This window comes from Trichomycterus rosablanca, chromosome 11, assembly GCF_030014385.1.
Source record: "Trichomycterus rosablanca isolate fTriRos1 chromosome 11, fTriRos1.hap1, whole genome shotgun sequence".
In the NCBI taxonomy this organism is placed as follows: Eukaryota; Metazoa; Chordata; class Actinopteri; order Siluriformes; family Trichomycteridae; genus Trichomycterus; species Trichomycterus rosablanca.
The window spans coordinates 13,773,120-13,795,347 of record NC_085998.1 but is presented as its reverse complement, the minus strand read 5'-3'; the positions used below and the strand labels follow the sequence as shown (position 1 = coordinate 13,795,347).

The following is a 22,228-nucleotide window of genomic DNA, read 5'->3' as shown; positions in this document are numbered from 1 at the left end:
AGACAATAGTTTTCCAAAGTACTCTTGAGCCCATCTGACTACAGTAGTTATTGTTTATCTTTTTGCAGTATTATGTATGGTAGATGGTGAAAGACCTAAATTATTGGTTATCTTGCTATGGGAAATGTCTTACAAAGGTCGGCTCAAACTTTGCTGGCAAAGATCAAGTCTTTTAGTGTTGCAGGCATCAAATTCAAAATTCTTTAGTATAAATACAAAACAAGTTGGTCCAAAACATTGTCATTTTTTGTACTTTGAAATAAATGCTCAAGAGAATAAAAAAAAAACATTGTAGTTTTATAGCATTTTACAAAATGCCCCAACTTTTCCAGAAATGAGGTTTGTTATAATAATATGAAATGACAATTATTTATGCAACATTTAATATTTAAAAGCAGGTTCTGATCAGTGGATGTTCTAACCTGAAGCTTCATGACTATATAGGGATGTAACGATACACTCTACCCACGATGCGATACGATTCACTATACTGGGTTCACGATATGGTTTTTCCCCCGATTTTTTTAAACAAAATGAAATTGAAGACAAATGATGTTTCCTTTTATTATTTGTTTTTAAAATAAAATATTGTATTTGTGCTTATCTTTTATTTATCTAAATAATGAATGCCCTTTTATTTCTGAGGTAGGTACAAACTATGCAAAACAATGCTTATTTGTATGTGTAAAAAAAACTAATGAAACATTATATAAATAAATGAATAATAAATGAATAATACAAATAAGTAAAGTATTTTCACATAAATAAATTTGGCTGTAAAATTCCAAACCTGGCAACCCTATAGTGACGTCAACCAGGCGAGGTGAATAGCGCCAGTGCCCTCTGCTGTTTAAAGTGAATATCGATTCATCTTAAATGAACAACCAATTAGAATCGTGGTACATGTGCACCGATTTTGAACTGTCTTGTGGTGCATCGTTACATCCCTTAGTGCCATATTAAATTCCCAGGTAAATGTGTTTAATTTCACAGACCTTATTTTTAAAGAAAAGTGCCACATATCATGGCAGTCATTGAATAACACTCAATTGAATGATAGAATAAATGGAAGCTACAATACATAGCACGGCGTACCTTAATGGTTGAATGTAAACCTAGAACATCCAGCGACGGTGCAAGGCTTCATGTTCTGTCTCAAATGTAAAAATTCTCATCCGTGTATTGATGCACCCCCCCCCCCCCCCCCCCCTCGTGTTTTTAGCTGCTTCACACTTTGACATCTTGGACGTTTTGACTAACAGATTGCTAACTGCCATATGGTGCAGATTAACCAGTAAACGAGAGGCACTTAAACTTAGAGTTCGAATTTCACAACAGATTTTTTATTACACAGGAAAAGGCTCATTTCACGGCTTGTGTTGCGATATTCATGGCCGTTAATTAGGAAGGACCTTAATCATGACACTACAATGTATATTAAATATATCTTCACGTCTAATTTTTTCAGCACTCTGGAACACAGCGTAAAGACAATTTGAAGTTGCAGATTTATTTATAGATTTGCTAATATCATATACAGTAGTTGTCAGGTTTTTGTTAAGATGCAGAAGGTGTAAATGAACTCCATGACTTACTCCTCCACAGTCTTCACATTTCACTGTTCTCTTCTGTTGTGTATAAAGTTAGCTATTTTAATTGTATTATTTAAATCTGATTGTTTAAACCAGAAAAAAATTATCACTATTTTATTCTTATTTTATTCTTTTTTTATTCTTAAGACCATTTCATAAAGTGTTCTACAGCACATACCAAATACTTTCAGTGTGGTTATAGTCTATTACAGACTATGTGTTGGCCAATTCATGTGTGAAAATGATTTTTTTATGATCCCTAAGCTCTCACAATTCTATCCATTGGCATTGTTGTTCTGGAATCTGCCTATTCTATCAACAAAGTAAAAAATAAATAAAGTAAATTTATGAGACAACCTGGTCATTTAGCAATTTAAGGTAGTCAGCTGACTTATTTTATTGCCACATAACATACGCTAGTGCACCAGAGATAGGGTTTCAAATACATCGTATCGCATCTCAGCTCTGTCTTTCCGACTAGCAGCATGAACAACGATTGGCTGTTGTTCAGGGTTAGAAGGTAAGAAAGTCGGATCATAGGTCCTCAAAACTGGTGCAACTGCGGCCCCTGCTGGCTGACTGATGGCGCCTGCACAGGGCTGAGGAATAATGCTGATGGGGGTGTGGCCCTCCATACACAGTGCCCGTCAAGTGTATGAACTCGACTCGTGCAGGTGAAAAATGCACTATCTGTACTGACTGTACGTGCCGGAGGGGGCGCATGTCAGTTGAGAGGCGTCCTCAGTCAGCAGTGAAGGGTCGAATCAGTATAGCGGACGCAATCAGGGTAATTGGACACGACTAGATTGGGGGGGGAAAAGAAAACCTATTTTGTCCCGGCTTGGAGATCTCTCACATCCTCAATGATTAATCCATTAGTGTTATGAAATAAAACAAACTACATCGTTTCCCGTTTAGCCACAGACGTCCTCTTCAAAATCCAGCAGGGTTTAATCATCTAAAAACGTGACAGAACTTTAACAGAAAATCTCAACCAAACTCTGTGTCAATTCTAATTGGTCCATCGCCTTTGATTGACATCCACATCTTCCAATTGTAGACACTTTGGACAACATGCCGCAAAGCAAGAAAGTAAATTAAACCAAAAATGCTGCTAAATGTTCTGAGTAAAAGTTAAAATTAAAACAGCAGTTTTGTATAAGTGTGATGTTGTAGCGTCTGTATTTATTTCTTTAGAATATTTGTTTCACAGTCTGAGCATTGTTGTTTAGATAGCTAGTTTAACCATGGTGCATTGAGACATGTATTATTACTGCTTAGTTGTTTGAGAGGAGAAATGACGGTATCGGATTGGTATCAGTATCGGCAGATACTCAATTTGCAGTATCAGACAAAAAAGTGGTATCGAGCCAGCCCTAGTAATAATTACTATTATTATTGTTTTGTTATCATAAAAAAAAAGTCATTTATTAGTAATAATATTAAACTCTAATTTCTAACATTTCTACTTGTGCATCATTATCTTAGGTCTATGTTTATAGCCGTGCAGCAAGACGGCTTTCTCACGTGGACAATAAAGATATGGACTAAACAAAGCCTTGAGTGAAAAATGAGCTTAAGCATGATTGCTTGTATCTTATGCACTAAATAATGTGCAAAACGGGTCTCCAGAGTAGCACAGTGACACAGCTTTATATTATGTGCAGCATAGTAACATATTTCCTACAGATCTGGGTTTGAATCTTGCATCAAGTGACTGTCTGTGAGGAGTCCTATATGCTCACCTAATTTCCCTGTGGGCTTCCTCTCTCCTTCCAAAACATGCAGATGGTTGACTGGCTGCTCTAAGATAAGCAAATAGATTTTTTATTCATTAACTTTTTTATTATTTATTTAAATTTTTGTATCATCATCTAAAATCATTTTGAGCCACAATTATGATCAAGGAAAATGTGCAATAGTTAAGCCAAACAAAAAAGCGTCTTATAATTGTTGACTTTTAAAATGTCCAAGTTACGTGGTGCCCAGGTGGTGCAGCGGGATGTTCCGCTAGCACACCAACAACTCCTCGGTTCGAAACTCTGGCTGGGTGCCATCTGGCGGGCATAATTGGCAGTGCCTGCAGCAGATACTAATTGGCCACCGTATCTGCAGGGGGGACGGGGGCGGACTATGTGTGGGTAGGTGGGTCTTCATACGCTGTGTAAGGACCCTGATTGGCAGAAGGGATGCCTGTGCAGAATGCAGGGGCGAGAAGAGGAGGGCTGTACACGTGTCGGAAGAGGCGTGTACAGTGACGTGCTCTCCTTGGATGCAATCTGATATCTCTCAGCAGCGGAAGACAATGGGGAGAAAATACATTAAAAAAACAAATGTCCATGTTACTGCTTAAAAATAATAATAAAAAATAAAAATAATAATAATAATAAATAAAAAAAATAATAATAAAAATAATAATAACAGTAATAATAAAAAAAAAAATTATAATAATAAAAATGAAAATAATAATAATAACAATAACAATAATAATAATAATAATTAAATGATGTCTACATCTTTATCCTAACAGTACCTAATCTATAATTACTTCTGACCCTATATTGTAAATAAAAAAGTGAAACCTACAGGTTGCCATATTAGCCTAGCTGGTATTATTCATGGGTAGAAATGAAATGAACTTTCTGTATCAGACAAAGTTATGTGCAATTTATTCACTAGTAATCTACAATACCTCAAAAACCAAAATTTTATGAGAGTTAGGGAAACACAAGCTGCTATAACTAGATAGCGGTTTGTTATTTGCAGGCTGAGATAGTGCTAGACGTTTCTGAAAAATCAGTCACTGGAAAACAGGTCATCAACAGTCTGCGAGCTAAATGCTAATGAACCTGCATTAGTCACAGGTACAAGCAAGCCTATTTTCGAATTCGTCTACATTAGCAGAGTGCGTTCTATACATTCAAAATAATTTATGTGATAGCAAATTTGATAGCTATTTTGGTTTGGTTTGTTTATAGTTTGGTGAGTCTAATATGACCCTAGAGTTAAATGAGTCCCCCGTGTGTGTGTGTGTGTGTGTGTGTGTGTGTGTGTGTGTGTGTTTGTGTGTGTGTGTAGGCACTGATCAGGCATAACATTATGACCACCTTCCTATTGATGCTGTTTAAGTTGATCATCTTCTAGACCTTCATCGGTGGTCACAGGATGCTGCCCACGGGGTGCTGTTGGCAGGATATTTTTGGTTGGTTGACTATCCTCAGTCCAGCAGTGACAGTGAGGTGTTTAAAAACTCCATTGAAGAACAGCATGAAAGGGGGCTAACAGCTTGCAGAAAAACAGATGGACTACAGTCAGCAATTGTAGAACTACAAAGTGTTCCTATATAGTAAGTGGAGCTGATAAAATGGACAGTGAGTGTAGAAACAAGGAGGTGGTTTTATTGTTATGGCTGATCAGTGTATATATATATATATACTATATATACAGTATATATATATATATATATATATATATATATATATATACTGTATATACACATACATACATACATACATACATATACATATATACACTGTATATATATATATATATATATATATATATATATATATATATATAAATGAAATATTAAATGAAAAAATTATAGAATAGGGTGTTCCAAGTACCAAAAAAATAAAATGGTTAAATTCTATAATTTTTTCATTTAATATTGTGCACAAATGTGTCACCTATGTAAATATGTATTTTTTTTCTCAGCATTTTGCTTATTTGATCATTTTAGTGTTGTTGACACACAACAAGGGCACAAAAATGTCATTCAGTGCAACGACTAATTTATGACAAAATACACACACAAGGAACAATCTTAGCCATTTCAAATTTATAAGTTTAGTATATTTCTTACAAAAGATTTAAAACCTCAGAAGAAACTGTACTTACTCTGTTTTGAATTTTCTGTGCATTGTTTGTACTCTAATGCGTCTTGGGATTTTGTTTATTTGTATACAAGATGTTTTTGCTACACATTCTATTCTATTTGAAACCTAATCAAACTCTGTTTTCTATGAAGCAGGCCTGGATTCTCTTGCATTCACATGAAAAAAATATATAATAATTACTTATTACAGTTATTTTAAGCAAATGTTTTTGTTGCACTGTATGATGATTTTATGTTGCACTGAATGACATACTCCAAATTATCAAGTATGTGTTATAATATTACTACATCATGAAAAAAGTAAGGCAATGAAAAACATAGCTAATGAAGCCATCATAACAACTTGTAAGGCACCAGAACAGTGTGGAAGTGTGGAATTTGTGTCATAACATGTGAAAAAGTTGCTGCAGTAAATCTAAATTCATTCAGCCGTGAAAACCATTTGAAGTCGCATTTTATTTCATGAACTGAACAAATGTTTTCCAGTCTTTTGTTGTTAACCTTGAGGTTCTTGCTGTACATGGCTTTGGTTCTGCGATTATGATTTTGACATCAGACTTAAGGTAGTAAATTTCATCAGGTGGATTTGGCCACACAAAGGAATTTCTGTTTCAATTTTGTAGCATGCAGCTAACTTGCAGCTCATCTCCTACAGACAGCAGTACCTGCCCAACGAATGGCAGGTCATCGTACTTGACAATAACAAAATCTCAGGGACCACTTCATCAAAAACATAATTATTAATATTCATTGTAATTACTGCTCTTATTAAGGAAGACTAGAATGGAAAAAAGTGGTTTTAATATTTAAAAATAATTTTAAAACATTATAAAGTCAGTATAACAATGTCATTGTCAATTTAGTGCAACAGCGAAATTCTGTTGCACTGAATGACTGTTGTTGTACTGAATGACAGAAATTTTACTTTAGCACATTTTACAGTTATCCCAGTGGTTAGCAAAAGCTAACATTGACCTTAGCTCAAAGACATTTCTACACATATTCACATTTAAATGTTAATAACCTTGTTTGTTTACAAGATTAACCGTAATATTACGTTTTCTGTGTTGTACTGAATGACACTCAGTTTTGTTCTTTAATGTACTGTGTCAGTAAAAAGACATTTTTATCAAATAATGTTTAAATGCATTGACCTCGTGTGTGTGCTGAAGGGTCCCCAGGAGTCTTCTTTTGTTGTTATAATTGGTCACATGACTGCAGTAACTTGATTGCATATTAAAATAAGGCTTTTTATTAACGTTGTACTGAATGACAACTGAAGATTGGGAAAATGGGGACTGAAAGTATCCTGAATATTATTAATATTAAAAAACACATCTGATTGAATATTATTTAATATGTCACACATGACATTTGTACAATTATGCCAAAGCAGTCAATTTTAAGTTTTACTTAAGATTAATTAGTTTTTTCTTAATGTTTTATTACTTAAAGAGGTAGGGGGACCGTTGCACTGAATGACATTTTGGGGGTTTCAAGGGTTATTTTTTCAAAAATCATACATTTTCCGTAAAAATTACTTTAGGTTTCAGTAAAGATGTACAAATGGAGTAGATTGAAGGTATATTCACTTATATTAATATAATTGTATATTATTTATCAAGTGGGGACACTAAAAAGTTACGTCTCGTCTTTGACCCATATATATATATATATATATATATATATATATATATATATATATATATATATATATATATATATATACAGGGGTTGGACAAAATAACTGAAACACCTGTCATTTTAGTGTGGGAGGTTTCATGGCTAAATTGGACCAGTCTGGTGGCCAATCTTCATTCATTGCACATTGCACCAGTAAGAGCAGAGTGTGAAGGTTCAATTAGCAGGGTAAGAGCACAGTTTTGCTCAAAATATTGCAATGCACACAACATTATGGGTGACATACCAGAGTTCAAAAGAGGACAAATTGTTGGTGCACGTCTTGCTGGCGCATCTGTGACCAAGACAGCAAGTCTTTGTGATGTATCAAGAGCCACGGTATCCAGGGTAATGTCAGCATACCACCAAGAAGGACAAACCACATCCAACAGGATTAACTGTGGACGCAAGAGGAAGCTGTCTGAAAGGGATGTTCGGGTTCTAACCCGGATTGTATCCAAAAAACATAAAACCACGGCTGCCCAAATCACGGCAGAGTTAAATGTGCACCTCAACTCTCCTGTTTCCACCAGAACTGTCCGTCGGGAGCTCCACAGGGTCAATATACATGGCCTGACTGCTATAGCCAAACCTTTGGTCACTCGTGCCAATGCCAAACGTCGGTTTCAATGGTGCAAGGAGCGCAAATCTTGGGCTGTGGACAATGTGAAACATGTATTGTTCTCTGATGAGTCCACCTTTACTGTTTTCCCCACATCCGGTAGAGTTACGGTGTGGAGAAGCCCCAAAGAAGCGTACCACCCAGACTGTTGCATGCCCAGAGTGAAGCATGGGGGTGGATCAGTGATGGTTTGGGCTGCCATATCATGGCATTCCCTTGGCCCAATACTTGTGCTAGATGGGCGCGTCACTGCCAAGGACTACCGAACCATTCTGGAGAACCATGTGCATCCAATGGCGGTGCCGTGTATCAGGATGACAATGCACCAATACACACAGCAAGACTGGTGAAAGATTGGTTTGATGAACATGAAAGTGAAGTTGAACATCTCCCATGGCCTGCACAGTCACCAGATCTAAATATTATTGAGCCACTTTGGGGTGTTTTGGAGAAGCGAGTCAGGAAACGTTTTCCTCCACCAGCATCACGTAGTGACCTGGCCACTATCCTGCAAGAAGAATGGCTTAAAATCCCTCTGACCACTGTGCAGGACTTGTATATGTCATTTCCAAGATGAATTGACGCTGTATTGGCCGCAAAAGGAGGCCCTACACCATACTAATAAATTATTGTGGTCTAAAAACAGGTGTTTCAGTTATTTTGTCCAACCCCTGTATATATACTGTATATATATACAGTGTATCACGAAAGTGAGTACACCCCTCACATTTCTGCAAATATTTCATTATATCTTTTCATGGGACAACACTATAGACATGAAACTTGGATATAACTAAGAGTAGTCAGTGTACAGCTTGTATAGCAGTGTAGATTTACTGTCTTCTGAAAATAACTCAACACACAGCCATTAATGTCTAAATAGCTGGCAACATAAGTGAGTACACCCCACAGTGAACATGTCCAAATTGAGCCTAAAGTGTCAATATTTTGTGTGACCACCATTATTATCACTGCCTTAACCCTCCTGGGCATGGAATTCACCAGAGCTGCACAGGTTGCTACTGGAATCCTCTTCCACTCCTCCGTGATGACATCACGGAGCTGGTGGATGTTAGACACCTTAAACTCCTCCACCTTCCACTTGAGGATGCGCCACAGGTGCTCAATTGGGTTTAGTCCATCACCTTTACCTTCAGCTTCCTCAGCAAGGCAGTTGTCATCTTGGAGGTTGTGTTTGGGGTCGTTATCCTGTTGGAAAACTGCCATGAGGCCCAGTTTTCGAAGGGAGGGGATCATGCTCTGTTTCAGAATGTCACAGTACATGTTGGAATTCATGTTTCCCTCAATGAACTGCAGCTCCCCAGTGCCAGCAACACTCATGCAGCCCAAGACCATGATGCTACCACCACCATGCTTGACTGTAGGCAAGATACAGTTGTCTTGGTACTTCTCACCAGGGCGCCGCCACACATGCTGGACACCATCTGAGCCAAACAAGTTTATCTTGGTCTCGTCAGACCACAGGGCAGTCCAGTAATCCATGTTCTTGGACTGCTTGTCTTCAGCAAACTGTTTGCTGGCTTTCTTGTGCGTCAGCTTCCTTCTGGGATGACGACCATGCAGACCGAGTTGATGCAGTGTGCGGCGTATGGTCTGAGCACTGACAGGCTGACCTCCCACGTGTTCAACCTCTGCAGCAATGCTGGCAGCACTCATGTGTCTATTTTTTAAAGCCAACCTCTGGATATGACGCCGAACACGTGGACTCAACTTCTTTGGTCGACCCTGGCGAAGCCTGTTCCGAGTGGAACCTGTCCTGGAAAACCGCTGTATGACCTTGGCCACCATGCTGTAGCTCAGTTTCAGGGTGTTAGCAATCTTCTTATAGCCCAGGCCATCTTTGTGGAGAGCAACAATTCTATTTCTCACATCCTCAGAGAGTTCTTTGCCATGAGGTGCCATGTTGAATATCCAGTGGCCAGTATGAGAGAATTGTACCCAAAACACCAAATTTAACAGCCCTGCTCCCCATTTACACCTGGGACCTTGACACATGACACCAGGGAGGGACAACGACACATTTGGGCACAATTTGGACATGTTCACTGTGGGGTGTACTCACTTATGTTGCCAGCTATTTAGACATTAATGGCTGTGTGTTGAGTTATTTTCAGAAGACAGTAAATCTACACTGCTATACAAGCTGTACACTGACTATTCTAAGTTATATCCAAGTTTCATGTCTATAGTGTTGTCCCATGAAAAGATATAATGAAATATTTGCAGAAATGTGAGGGGTGTACTCACTTTTGTGATACACTGTATATATATAATATGCTTGAAAGAGTACTAAATAAATGGACAATACCATGAACACTAAGATTGGCTAATTTCTAGGTTTTGCCTAAAGTTACAGTTTAGCTAACTAATGAAGCCCACCACCCCCAAAATGTATCACCCTTTTCGATTTACATCAAAGGTCGACTAATTAAATATATCTTGGATTTTAGTACCACATCTAAAATTGTCAAGATTGGAATAAAAAAAAGTCAAAATTATTTTTTCTCTTGACAATGTTAGGAATAACACATGTATTTTTATTTACATTTTACACATTGTGTAATTAAACATATTTTTATGTAATTATTTATCTCCACCATTGTCTGAAAGGCCAACGGTTCAAGAATAGCATGTAACTGTCCTGATACCTGATTGTGAATGTCTGGCAGATAGGAAAACAGTCATACTATATTTCCATTTAAATAAATCCTGCAACAAGTACATGTTCAGGAAAACCACATTAATACAACCTGAATATTACATTGGCTGTCTGCACTGCTTTGTTTACAAATAACTACTGCTTATCATGTTTTTACCTGTCTGTGGAGGTGAATATGTATGTTTTTATGGCACCATGCTATTATTCTGCCCGGGAAGCAAATCCGCTCTTTCTCTGTTTAGTGATTAGGGTACTGAAGTCTGATTTTAAATGGGTGTTTATCACTAAATAAGCAATTGTAACATGATATAACAGTTGTACTGCATTTAAGCAGTGGTTATTCAGCACATTTTTGGTTTTAGTTCTTCATCCACAGTAGTGTATCTAAACACTAGCATTCATATTTGTGGCATTCAGTGAAATGAGAAAAATCATCTGACCTTGGGTCCAGCTATATAATAACTACTGACCTTGTAGGGAGATCTGAAAAATGTAAAGCCAGCCACAGACTTTTTTTATTCAGCTCATACACCATTGTTGAGCAGATCAATGTGCTTAGTGGGGAGGGGAGCAATAACTGAGCTTAAGGACACCCATGATTGACAAGTGCTACATTTAGCAGGACAGGAATGCCATCCCACCCATGAAAGCAGAGCCAGTTATGCTCTCCTGGACTCTTGGCCACAGACACTATAACATTGTAAGCATCTGGCATGAGTAAATGCTTTACTATTAGACCAATCCAGAGCTTTCATTGAGAAGCATATACTTGTTTAGCAGAATGAACTTCATTTAGTCTGTATCTACAACGATCAGCCATAACATTAAAACCACCTTTTTGTTTCTACACTCAATGTCCATTTTATCAGCTCCACTTACCATATAGAAGCACTTTGTAGTTCTACATTTACTGACTGTAGTCCATCTGTTTCTCTACATACTTTTGTAACCTGCTTTCACCCTGTTCTTCAATGGTCAGGACCACCACAGAGCAGGTATTATTTAGTTGGTGGATCGTTCTCAGCACTGCAGTGACACTGACATGGTGGTGGTGTGTTAGTGTGTGTTGTGCTGGTATGAGTGGATCAGACACAGCAGCGCTGCTGGAGTTTTTAAATCTTTTAAAATTTTAAATGCCCACGGGGTGCTGTTGGCTGGATATTTTTGGTTGGTGAACTTTTCTTAGACCAGCAGTGACAGTGAGGTGTTTCTCCAATCGGGGTCCTTACACAGCATTTGAAGACCCCACCCACATAGTTTGGAATCCTGCCCTAGCACAACTGTGTCTGCTGCAGGCACTGCCAATTATGCCCACTAGATGGCGCCCAGCCGATCAGTGGCAAAGCCGAGTTTTGAACCTAGGAGTTAGTGTGGTAGTGTGTCGGTGCTGGTGTGCTAGCGGAATGCAACTGGGTGGCGCGCACACAACTTATTCTTATACCAAGTCATACACAAGATGCAGAATTGGCCAGACCAGAATAACCCACCAACACCTGATTAAAAAAAATTAATAAATAACCACCCCAGCATGTGTGATCAGCCAAACGCCTGTTACGATAAAGCACATCCAACTCTTACACAAGACAACCCACCAAGTGATGGCCCCAAAGTATAAAGACTATAAAGGATAAAATAAGCAGACAAACATAATAGCGATCTTGCCATAAAATGACGTTAAACATGGCATTGAAATTGTAATAAATAAATAAATAATTGCACGACACACTTCAGTTCAGCTGGAGCCTTATAGATTTGCTTTTCAAGGTCAAGTTGCCATACATAAGCCTGATTTCACCATGCAATATGCGGTGTTGGCTGGATTTGTGTAAAGCACACCATCGTTGGACTCTAGTGCACTGCTATCTGGCCAGATGATCTGGATTTGGTTAATGCCAGGAAAATGCTTCACTACCATGATTTGTACTGGACTCCTCAGTTCCAGTTAATGGGAGTCTTAATGCTGCAGTGACATGTGCAGAGAAATCAAATAAACTCCAAATATTCTCAGCCACTTTGATGTCCCCACATTTTTTTTTTCTTGTTTCGTGTTTTTGAATCCAGCTCAGTCTGGCTTAGCCCTCAGTAACCAATCTAGTCGGCTGATTCTGCACTCTGGGAGCTTTTCCTGAAGATATTTAAGACGTGCGTGGCATGAAGGATGACACAGAGCAGCTCTTGTATCTGTACTGCCACTGTCATGCTGCAGTGTAACGAGCTATGTATGTGTCTGCTAACGTTACGCTTCAGTAGTGCGTGACGATCTTATAATTTACCTATTCCTTTCTCAGAGGCTTCAAGCACGTGGAAAGGACACTCCCCTACAATATGTAAAAAGGAAATGAATATACACTATATGGGCAAATGTATGGGGGCATCCATTTCTATTTTTGAATTCAACAGTTGCTAATAGGTGTAATAAATCAATTATATAAAGGGAATTATATCTGTGCCCCTGTGCACATAGCAAGATATATAAAGACATGAAGAAAAGCTTGGTTAAAGGAAACTCCCGTGATCTGCTCAGAACCCTGACCTCAGCCCCACTGAACAGCTTTGGAACATAAACTGAGGCTTTCTTGCCCAGCCATACAAATTCTCACAACAAATGTCCACAGATGTACTTCAAATTCTTATAAGAAGCCTTCTCAGAAGAGTGGCTGCTGTTATAGCTGAAAAGATCACATAGAACTCACTCTGTTTAATACCATTTGTTTTTGCACTGGGATGTCGAACAAACTCATGGTCAGGTGTCCGATTACTATTGGCCATATACACCGATCAGCCATAACATTAAAACCACCTCCTTGTTTCTACACTCAATGTCCATTTTATCAGCTCCACTTACCATATAGAAGCACTTTGTAGTTCTACAATTACTGACTGTAGTCCATCTGTTTCTCTGCATGCTTTGTTAGCCTCCTTTCATGCTGTTCTTCAATGGTCAAGACCACCACAGAGTAGGTATTATTTAGGTGGTGGATGATTCTCAGAACTGCAGTGACAATGACATGGTGGTGGTGTGTTAGTGTGTGTTGTGCTGGTATGAGTGGATCAGACACAGCAGCGCTGCTGGAGTTTTTAAATACCGTGTCCACTCTATTAGACACTCCTACCTAGTTGGTCCACCTTGTAGATGTAAAATCAGAGACGATCGCTCATCTATTGCTGCTGTTTGAGTTGGTCATCTTCTAGACCTTCATCAGTGGTCACAGGACGCTGCCCATGGGCCTCTGTTGGCTGGATGTTTTTGGTTGGTGGACTATTCTCAGTACAGCAGTGACAGTGAGGTAATTAAAAACTCCAGCAGCGCTGCTGTGTCTGATCCACTCATACCAGCACAACACACACTAACACACCACCACCATGTCAGTGTCACTGCAGTGCTGTGAATTATCCCTCACCCAAATAATTCCTGCTCTGTCGTGGTCCTGGGGGGGTCCTGATCATTGAAGAACAGCATGAAAGGGGGCTAACAAAGCATGCAGAGAAACAGATAGACTACAGTCAGTAATTGTAGAACTACAAAGTGCTTCTATATGGTAAGTGGAGCTAATAAAATAGACGGTGTGTGTAGAAACAAGAATTGGTTTTAATGTTATGGCTGATAGGTGTGTACCCCTGATTTCTTAATTTACATTTCTTTACTTTAGTTTATTTAGAAACTTAACAACCCTGGTAGATTTGCAGTCAGGTTCCGGATGTTCTGTGGTGCTGCAGTAATAGGGTGAACATTAAAGTACATAAATTTTACACATAATTGTGTACCCTGTATTATAAACCACTTTCCATTCCATTACCAATGCATATAGTGAACAAACTGATCTGAGTTTCTGAGTTGAGTCATTTGCTTTCATTTGCTACATTAGCAATTAGCTACATTAACCATAAATATTGATATTGTAGTTTCCACACATTCTACATGTTAAATGTTATACTGAGTGGTTTCGTTTCAAACAAAATAGACAAAAAATAATGGAGTGAGATTAGGTGGTTTTTCTTATGTATTAAAAATGACACAACGAATAAGCGGGCTAGAACATGACCAACTGTAATTTATTTTAAAAAGATAGCAAACAAAATAGTGTATTTTCAGTTCTGGTTCAGATGACAAGCAGAATCTTGCTGGTTTGTTTGCATTATGCCTTCTAAGCTGTTTTGAGTACAGATTATACGCTTGATTAGCTGGCCGTAGTGCTTTAAAAATACACTGGTCAGCCATAACATTAAAACCACCTCCTTGTTGTTACACTCACTGTCCATTTTATCAGCTCCACTTACCATATAGAAGCATTTTGAAGTTCTACAATTACTGACTGTAGTCCATCTGTTTCTCTGCATGCTTTGTTAACCCCCTTTCATGCTTTTCTTCAGTGGTCAGGACTCTACCAAGACCACTACAGAGCAGGTATTATTTAGGTGGTGAATGATTCTCAGCACTGCAGTGACAAATGACATGGTGGTGGTGTGTTAGTATGAGTGGATCAGGCCCAGCAGCGCTGCTGGAGTTTTTAAATACCACTGTCCACTCTATTAGAAACTCCTACCTAGTTGGTCCACCTTGTAGATGTAAAGTCAGAGACGATCGCTCATCTATTGCTACGTTTGAGTCGGTCATCTTCTAGACCTATGGGGCGCTGTTGGCTGGATATATTTTTGGTTGGTGGACTTTTCTCAGTCCAGCAGTGACAGTGAGGTGTTTAAAAACTTCATCAGCATTTCTGTCTTATCCAGTCATACCAGCACAACACACACAAACACACCACCACCATGTCAGTGTCACTGCAGTGCTGAGAATGATCCACCACCTAAATAATACCTGCTCTGTAGTGGTCCTGGGAGAGTCCTGACCATCGAAGAACAGCGTGAAAGGAGGCTAACAAAGCATGCAGAGAAATAGATGGACCACAGTCAGTAATTGTAGAAATACAAAGTGCTTCTACTGTATATGGTAAGTGGAGCTGATAAAACAGAGAGTGAGTGTAGAAACAAAGAGGTGGTTTTAATGTCATGGCTGATCAGTGTATGCTACCATGACAAATTTTTTTGTGAGATAAGCTGTGCTGCACTGAATGCTGGGATTGCCTTCGCAGGCGAGAAAGCACTTGGAGCGCCCTCGTTATTCAGGCAGAATATCGCTTTGAATCTGGCATCTTAGTAGGCAGCATTTTAAGGCATCTAGGAATTTAGACAGCCTTCTTCTTGGGTGAGAGTGTAGGATGACGTAAAATGCTGTCCATGTAAAGAGCTCACTAGGTTTTCCGTCAGACCCTAATAATCCATCAAACAGGTTTTCTGGTACTCGCTTCCTTCTATCATTCAAAAGCATGGTAGTAGATAGACTGGCTACATTCAATTACCCCAGATGTAAAGAGGTTAGTAGTTATCTGAACAACTGAGTCTGTGGTGCCCTGCAATATACACCGATCAGTTGTAGTTCTACAATTACTGACTGTAGTCCATCTGATTCTCTGCATACTTTTTTAGCCTGCTTTCTCCCTGTTCCTTAATGGTCAGGACCACTACAGAGTAGGTATTATTTGGGTGGTGGGTCATTCTCAGCACTGCAGTGACACTGACATGGTGGTGGTGTGTTAGTGTGTGTTGTGCTGGTATGAGTGGATAAGACACAGCAGCGCTGATGGAGTTTTTAAACACCTCAATGTCACTGCTGGACTGAAAATAGTCCACCAACCAAAAGTATATCCAGCCAACAGCGCCCCATGGGCAGTGTCCTGTGACCACTGATGAAGGTCTAGAAGATGACCAACTCAAACAGCAGCAATAGATGAGCGATGGTCTCTGACTTTACATCTACAAGGTGGACCAACTAGGTAGGAGTGTCTAATAGAGTGGACAGTTAGTGGACACGGTATTTGAAAACTCCTGCAGCGCTGCTGTGTCTGATCCACTCATACCAGCACAACACACACTAACACACCACCACCATGTCAGTGTCACTGCAGTGCTGAGGATGATCCAACACCTAAATAATACCTGCGGTTTTAATGTTATCGCTGATCGGTGTATAAGCACTCTGTTCTCAATGTATTCTCGGTCTATATTGCCAGAATATGCTTTGTACCCACCACAACCCTGATTAAATCTGATAAAGCCTCTTAAATCTGAACTGGTTCTGCATTTTTTTTCTCTAGAGATAGTCTGGTGTTTTGATGGTTGGTCTTATTGGGTTGAGAACTGGTGGCCGAGGAGGCCATAATAAAATAATGGCAAGAAAATGCCCCCACAGCAAAAGTCAATGGACCTCTCACTGTAGGAAGCAAGCATTTAGGATAATACCTTTTTCTTGGTGAATGCACACAAGGACTGATCCAATAGTGCATAATGTAGTAAAGGATGAGGGGTAAATTGGATTTTTTCCACCAGTCCTTTCAGAGGATGTAAAATGATTGTCCACTGGAAATGTCTAGGCATTATTAACATCCTACTACAGAGTATGATGGGATGTGAACTGCGGACATGTAAGACATCTCCACTTCTTTTTTACTATTATACGTATGCATTTTTCTCCCATTTTCTTCCAGTTTAGCATAGCCAATTAGTCTCAGGCTGCTGGGGATCCTTGATCGCGTCTGAGTAGGGTATATTTACCTGACGCTCCTTTTAAAGAATGCACAGTCCACCAACCCCTTCTTATTTGCCCATACTTTTGTGGATTCACGTGTGAGGCCAGCCTCTGCTACAAACCAGGGTCCTTTCACAGCGTCAAAGACCCCACCCCCGCCACTCAGGTGGTGCAGCGGTAAAAACACACGCTGCAACCAGAGCTGAGATCTCGAATACATCGTATCGAACCTCAGCTCTGCACTGCCGGCTGAGGCTGAGCGGCCACATGAACAACGATTGGCCTGTTGTTCAGATGTGCGGGACTAAGCCGGATGGGGTCTCTCACTGTCAGACTGGTGCAATTACGACCTCTGCTGGCTGCTTAGAGGCGCCTACACAGAGATGAAGAAAGAGTGCTCTTAGGGTGTGTCTCTCTGTACACAACGCTAGGTGGCAAAACGCTCGTCAATGTGTGGGTGATAAGATGCATGCGTGTGTCAGAGGGGGCGTGGTCAGAGCAGAGATCAGCATAGGCGGAGAGGAAGCGCTAAAGGGGGAGAAAATGCATTTACAAAAAAAGGCCCCACCCCCTTTTTAGAACAGCCTTTTCCTACCCAGCAGACTAGTGGCCAATTTTGTTGTGCCTGCTAGGAGGCACCCAGCCGACAGGTAGCAAAGCTGAGATTCGAACGTATAGAGTTCAGAATCTCAGCGCTGGTGTGCTAGCGTAATATCCCACTGCCCCAACTGGGTGCTTTTTTCTCTATTTCTTAATTCAGATTTCTCAGTGTTATCTACTAGTTCTACTAGTAAAAGAGTGATATAGCTTAATTTCCTTTAAACTAAGGCATGTACAAGAACAGCTCTACTGCAAATAAAGTCTGCCCTTTGAAGCTTCTAAGACCATCTATGCCAAGTACATGCCCTGGATTGAGTGACAAGATCTGGCTTTAGCACTGGCACAGAAGTCAGTGTAAAAGAATCACAAGGCTTGTACTTACACTGAGCAGTAATGGCCTGCTCTCCTTGACTGCTCCCACACATCCCAGACAGCCAATCACCATGATGATGGCTCCCACTGCGATCAGAAGATTGGCAGCCGACAGAGATGGTACGGAGGTTGAGAGGGTGGCAAAGTTTCCCTGGGTGACTGACAACCAAACTCCTACTCCCAAAATCCCACATCCTCCAAGCTGCAGTGTAAAGATAGAGAGAAAGAAACAGGGAGAGAAAGTGTGAGTGTGTGTGTAAGGGGGGGCAGATAAAGAAGCAAATGAACACCCAGTGGTAAAAAGGTAATTGCCAACTATCAGATGGTCTGTGTTATTGTCACACTGATTGACCTTATAATTAAACTAAACATGACATGACACAATGGCAGCTCGATTAAAACACAAAAGGTGTAAATTTGTTAATTTGTAGGACTGATAAGGATTAGGGCTGCCACTAACGACTATTTTTCTGTCGATTAATCTATAGACTATTTTAACGATTAGTCGATTAGTCCTCCAAAAAATTTACTTCGGAATCTCATTTAAGCTTCTTTTTTTTAACAACAAACTGTATGGCATAATAATATGGCACAAAAGTAAATGTTTATGTCCATATTATCAAATTATCAAGTGCTCCATATTAAACAAAGTGCAACACGTGTTTATGGCATTCCGTACACAAAGCAAAGTGCTTAAACTTATAGCAGAAATAAAATAGTTCGAGGTACCCATGTCTAATTAAGTCCAATGTACAGTAATGACAGAATGAGCCCAGATTCAAACACACCACCACCATGTCAGTGTCACTGCAGTGCTGAGAATGATCCACCCCCTAAATAATACCTGCTCTGTAGTGGTCCTGGTAGATCTGACTATTGAAGAACAGCAAGGAGGCTAACAAAGCATGTAGAGAAATAGATGGACTACAGTCAGTAATTGTAGAACTACAAAGTGCTTCTATATGGTAAGTGGAGCTGATAAAACAGACAGTAAGTGTAGAAACAAGGTGGTTTTAATGTTATGGCTGATCTGTGTATATGCTTATAATGCAGCAGGCAGTGTGAGGGTCACACAGCTTCAGAGTTCTTGGAACCTAGTTTACCTTTACATTTTACATTTTCAGCATTTAGCAGACGTTTTTATCCAAAGCGACTTACACAATGAGCTGAACATGATGAGCAATTGAGGGTTAAGGACCCAACAGTGGCAACTTGGTGGTGGCGGGGCTTGAACCGGCAACTTTCTGTTTACTAGTCCAGTACCTTAACCACTGAGCTATCACTGACCTAGTTAATTTGGTTTATGCCCACCTCTCAAAAACCTGCAATTTCACTGAATGTCATGCCTATGATAATAAGGAAATCTTTTCTTATAACTGCAATCAGACTGTTTAACTATTCATAATAATCCAAATAATTCCTAATCCTTTATAATAAATACCCACTTTTTGTATGCTATGCATGCACCATTAAACCAATGTTTACATACCTCAATAAATACCAATTTTTGTATGCTATGCATACACCATAAAAAGTGTTTACATGTATATAGTACCATACTGTACATTTTTATTCTTATTGCTTGTTTTTATACTATTAGTAAATGTTGTATGTATACAAGAAGTTGTTGTTGTCTGATGTGAGCTGCTGTAACAAAGAAATTTCCTGCAAAGGATCAATAAAGTATCCATCCATCCATCCATCTATCCAAAACGACTTACTGTTCAGAGTGTTTTCAACCTTGTGCTCAGTGTTTCCTATTAAGGTCTAAACGTGATTAGGATGAAACAGTATTTTTTATAGATAAGTGAATAAATTCATTATTAATAGTGTTTTTGATAAAGAATCAGAAAATGTATTCTCACTCTCCAGCACACATTTACATGCTCCATCTCTCAATTGCACATCGTCCTAAAAATAGGGCAGATTCTGCATAATATTAGGTGATGCAGTGCCACCGCCTGTCTACTGTAATATGTGTGTAAGGTCTGGCTTCAGTTCAGAAAGATTTTTGACATTTTGTGAGCTGTTTGTGTGTCAGGATAAAAATGGAGACATCAAAGATTTCAACCAACCACCTAACCAACCCCCCCTCCCTATTTTATGTGCTGCATGGAGTGAATGCAGAGTGTGTGTGTGTGTGTGTGTGTGGTTATGTCAGGTTTGTGCCTGACTGGAAGCCTTACCAGAGGCAAGTACTAAATAAAAAGCAAACAGTTCTCACATGTGTATGAATCATAGATCCTGGTGACCCTCCCCACCCCACCACAAATCCTTTTACCTCAGTCAAGAACTCTTTGTTCTCGGTGTAACACAATTACCACTGCTGACGTTCATAAACTTACATTTCTTATTAGCCCATAAAGCCTTTTCCACTGTCTCCGTTTTAATCATATCCTGAGGTCTGCTTTTTTACACCTTGACGTTCTGCATATCAGAATAGTCTATAGGATTGCTAACAACGCAGCTTTGATGCTTAAAACATCCTAATGTATGTTAATCCCACTAGTGTGATTTAGCCACAAGGAAGACCTGAAATCTCTTTTTATTCTATGCTTCTTTTATAAGAGCACTGACAGTATCTGCTGTGGACTGTGTGAAACATCCTGCTAAAAATCCTGCATGAATGTTCTCACATGAAATAAAGATGATTTAGCCTGATTTCTGAATTGCAAATTCAGAACGATCAGTACCATTCAGCCTGTATGCAAAGTAACCAACGGCTTATGTTTGTCGTATTAGTTAAAGTCTCTGGTCATAATGTACAAAATTCTTTCATAGTAAACAGTGTGCCTTTTTTTAAATTAAAACCTTTTATACACAAAATTGTGCTTTACAGCAATTAAACTAAAACATTAATTTTGAACTAAACACAAACATATCCATATACAACAGTTAGTAGATGTTCTACCTATTCCCCTTGGTTACAAGGCTGAGGCGTCACGTAGGCTAAGTGGGTAGCACTGTAGCCTCACAGCAAGAAGGACCCGGCCTTTCTGTGTGGATTTTGCATGTTCTCCCCGTGTCTGCGTGGGTTTCCTTCGGGTGTTCCGGTTTCCTCCCACACTCCAAAGACATGCAAGTGAGGTGAATTAGTGATACAAAATTGTCCATGACTGTGTTCAATATAACCTTGTGAACTGATGAACCTTGTGTAATGAGTAACTATCGTTTCTGTCATGAATGTAACCAAAGTGTAAAACATGACGTTAAAATCCTAATAAATAAACAAGTACAAGGCTGAGACTGTTTGTTTATTTTTTGGGGTTGCCCTGTTTTGTCCTGCTTATACATTTTTTCACAGTTTAAGCTTAATAATAATAATAATAAGATAGACTTTATTTGTCATATATACATATACACGTGTACAGTACAATGAAATTCTTTCTTCGCATTTCCCAGCTTGTTTGGAAGCTGGGGTCAGAGTGCAGTAGCCATCATACAGCGCCCCTGGAGCAGACAGGGTTAAGGGCCTTGCTCAAGGACCCAACTGTGGCTGCATAGCAGAACCTGGATTTGAACCCCCAATCTTCCGATTGATAGCACAAAGCTCTACCCACTAGGCTACCACTGTCCCTAAACATAGGGCATACACTTTTTGTCCAATACCTTTCTTTACTGTGCACTATTCATTCACTGTAAAGCATCCTAGTAACATAATGCAACCACCACTACGTTTCACAGTGAAGATTTTCTTTCCTGTTTGACAACATTACATATACCATTTAAACATCTTTATCCTGACAACTCTGACAAATCTGTAATTTACAGCAATTAAACTAAAACATTAGTTTTGAACTAGACACACAAACACACACACAACAATTAGTAGATGTTATCCTTGGCAGTACAAGGCGAGCCAGTTTATTTATTGATTTATTGATTACTTTTTACTCCCAGTAAGCTCAATAACATAGGGCATACACTTTTTGTCCAATACCTCTCTTTACTGTGCACTATTCATTTTTAAATCAGTCCTGAACAGTCGCTTAAAAGCATCCTAGTGACATAATGCAACCACCACTACTTTTTTAAAGTGGGGATTTTCTTACCTGTTTGACTACATTACATATACCATTTAAACATCTTTATCCTGACATCTTTTTTCATAAAGGCTCTTTGGTGTGATACCTTGGATATGGTTAATTCATAAAGAGGATCTTCAGTCACAACCCCAAATCAGAAAAGATGGGACAGTATG

General features: G+C 39.3%; 1 protein-coding gene across 1 annotated transcript in view; it reads right to left on the bottom strand.

Annotated features, from left to right (window-relative positions):
- The window catches only part of tspan4a (tetraspanin 4a), a 190,377-nt gene that overhangs the window by 84,521 nt on the left and 83,628 nt on the right, over positions 1–22,228 (bottom strand). The window contains exon 2 of the mRNA XM_063005192.1: positions 18,038–18,229. Within this exon, the coding sequence (XP_062861262.1) occupies positions 18,038–18,229 (192 nt within the window). The remainder of the gene's footprint in view (positions 1–18,037; positions 18,230–22,228) is intronic.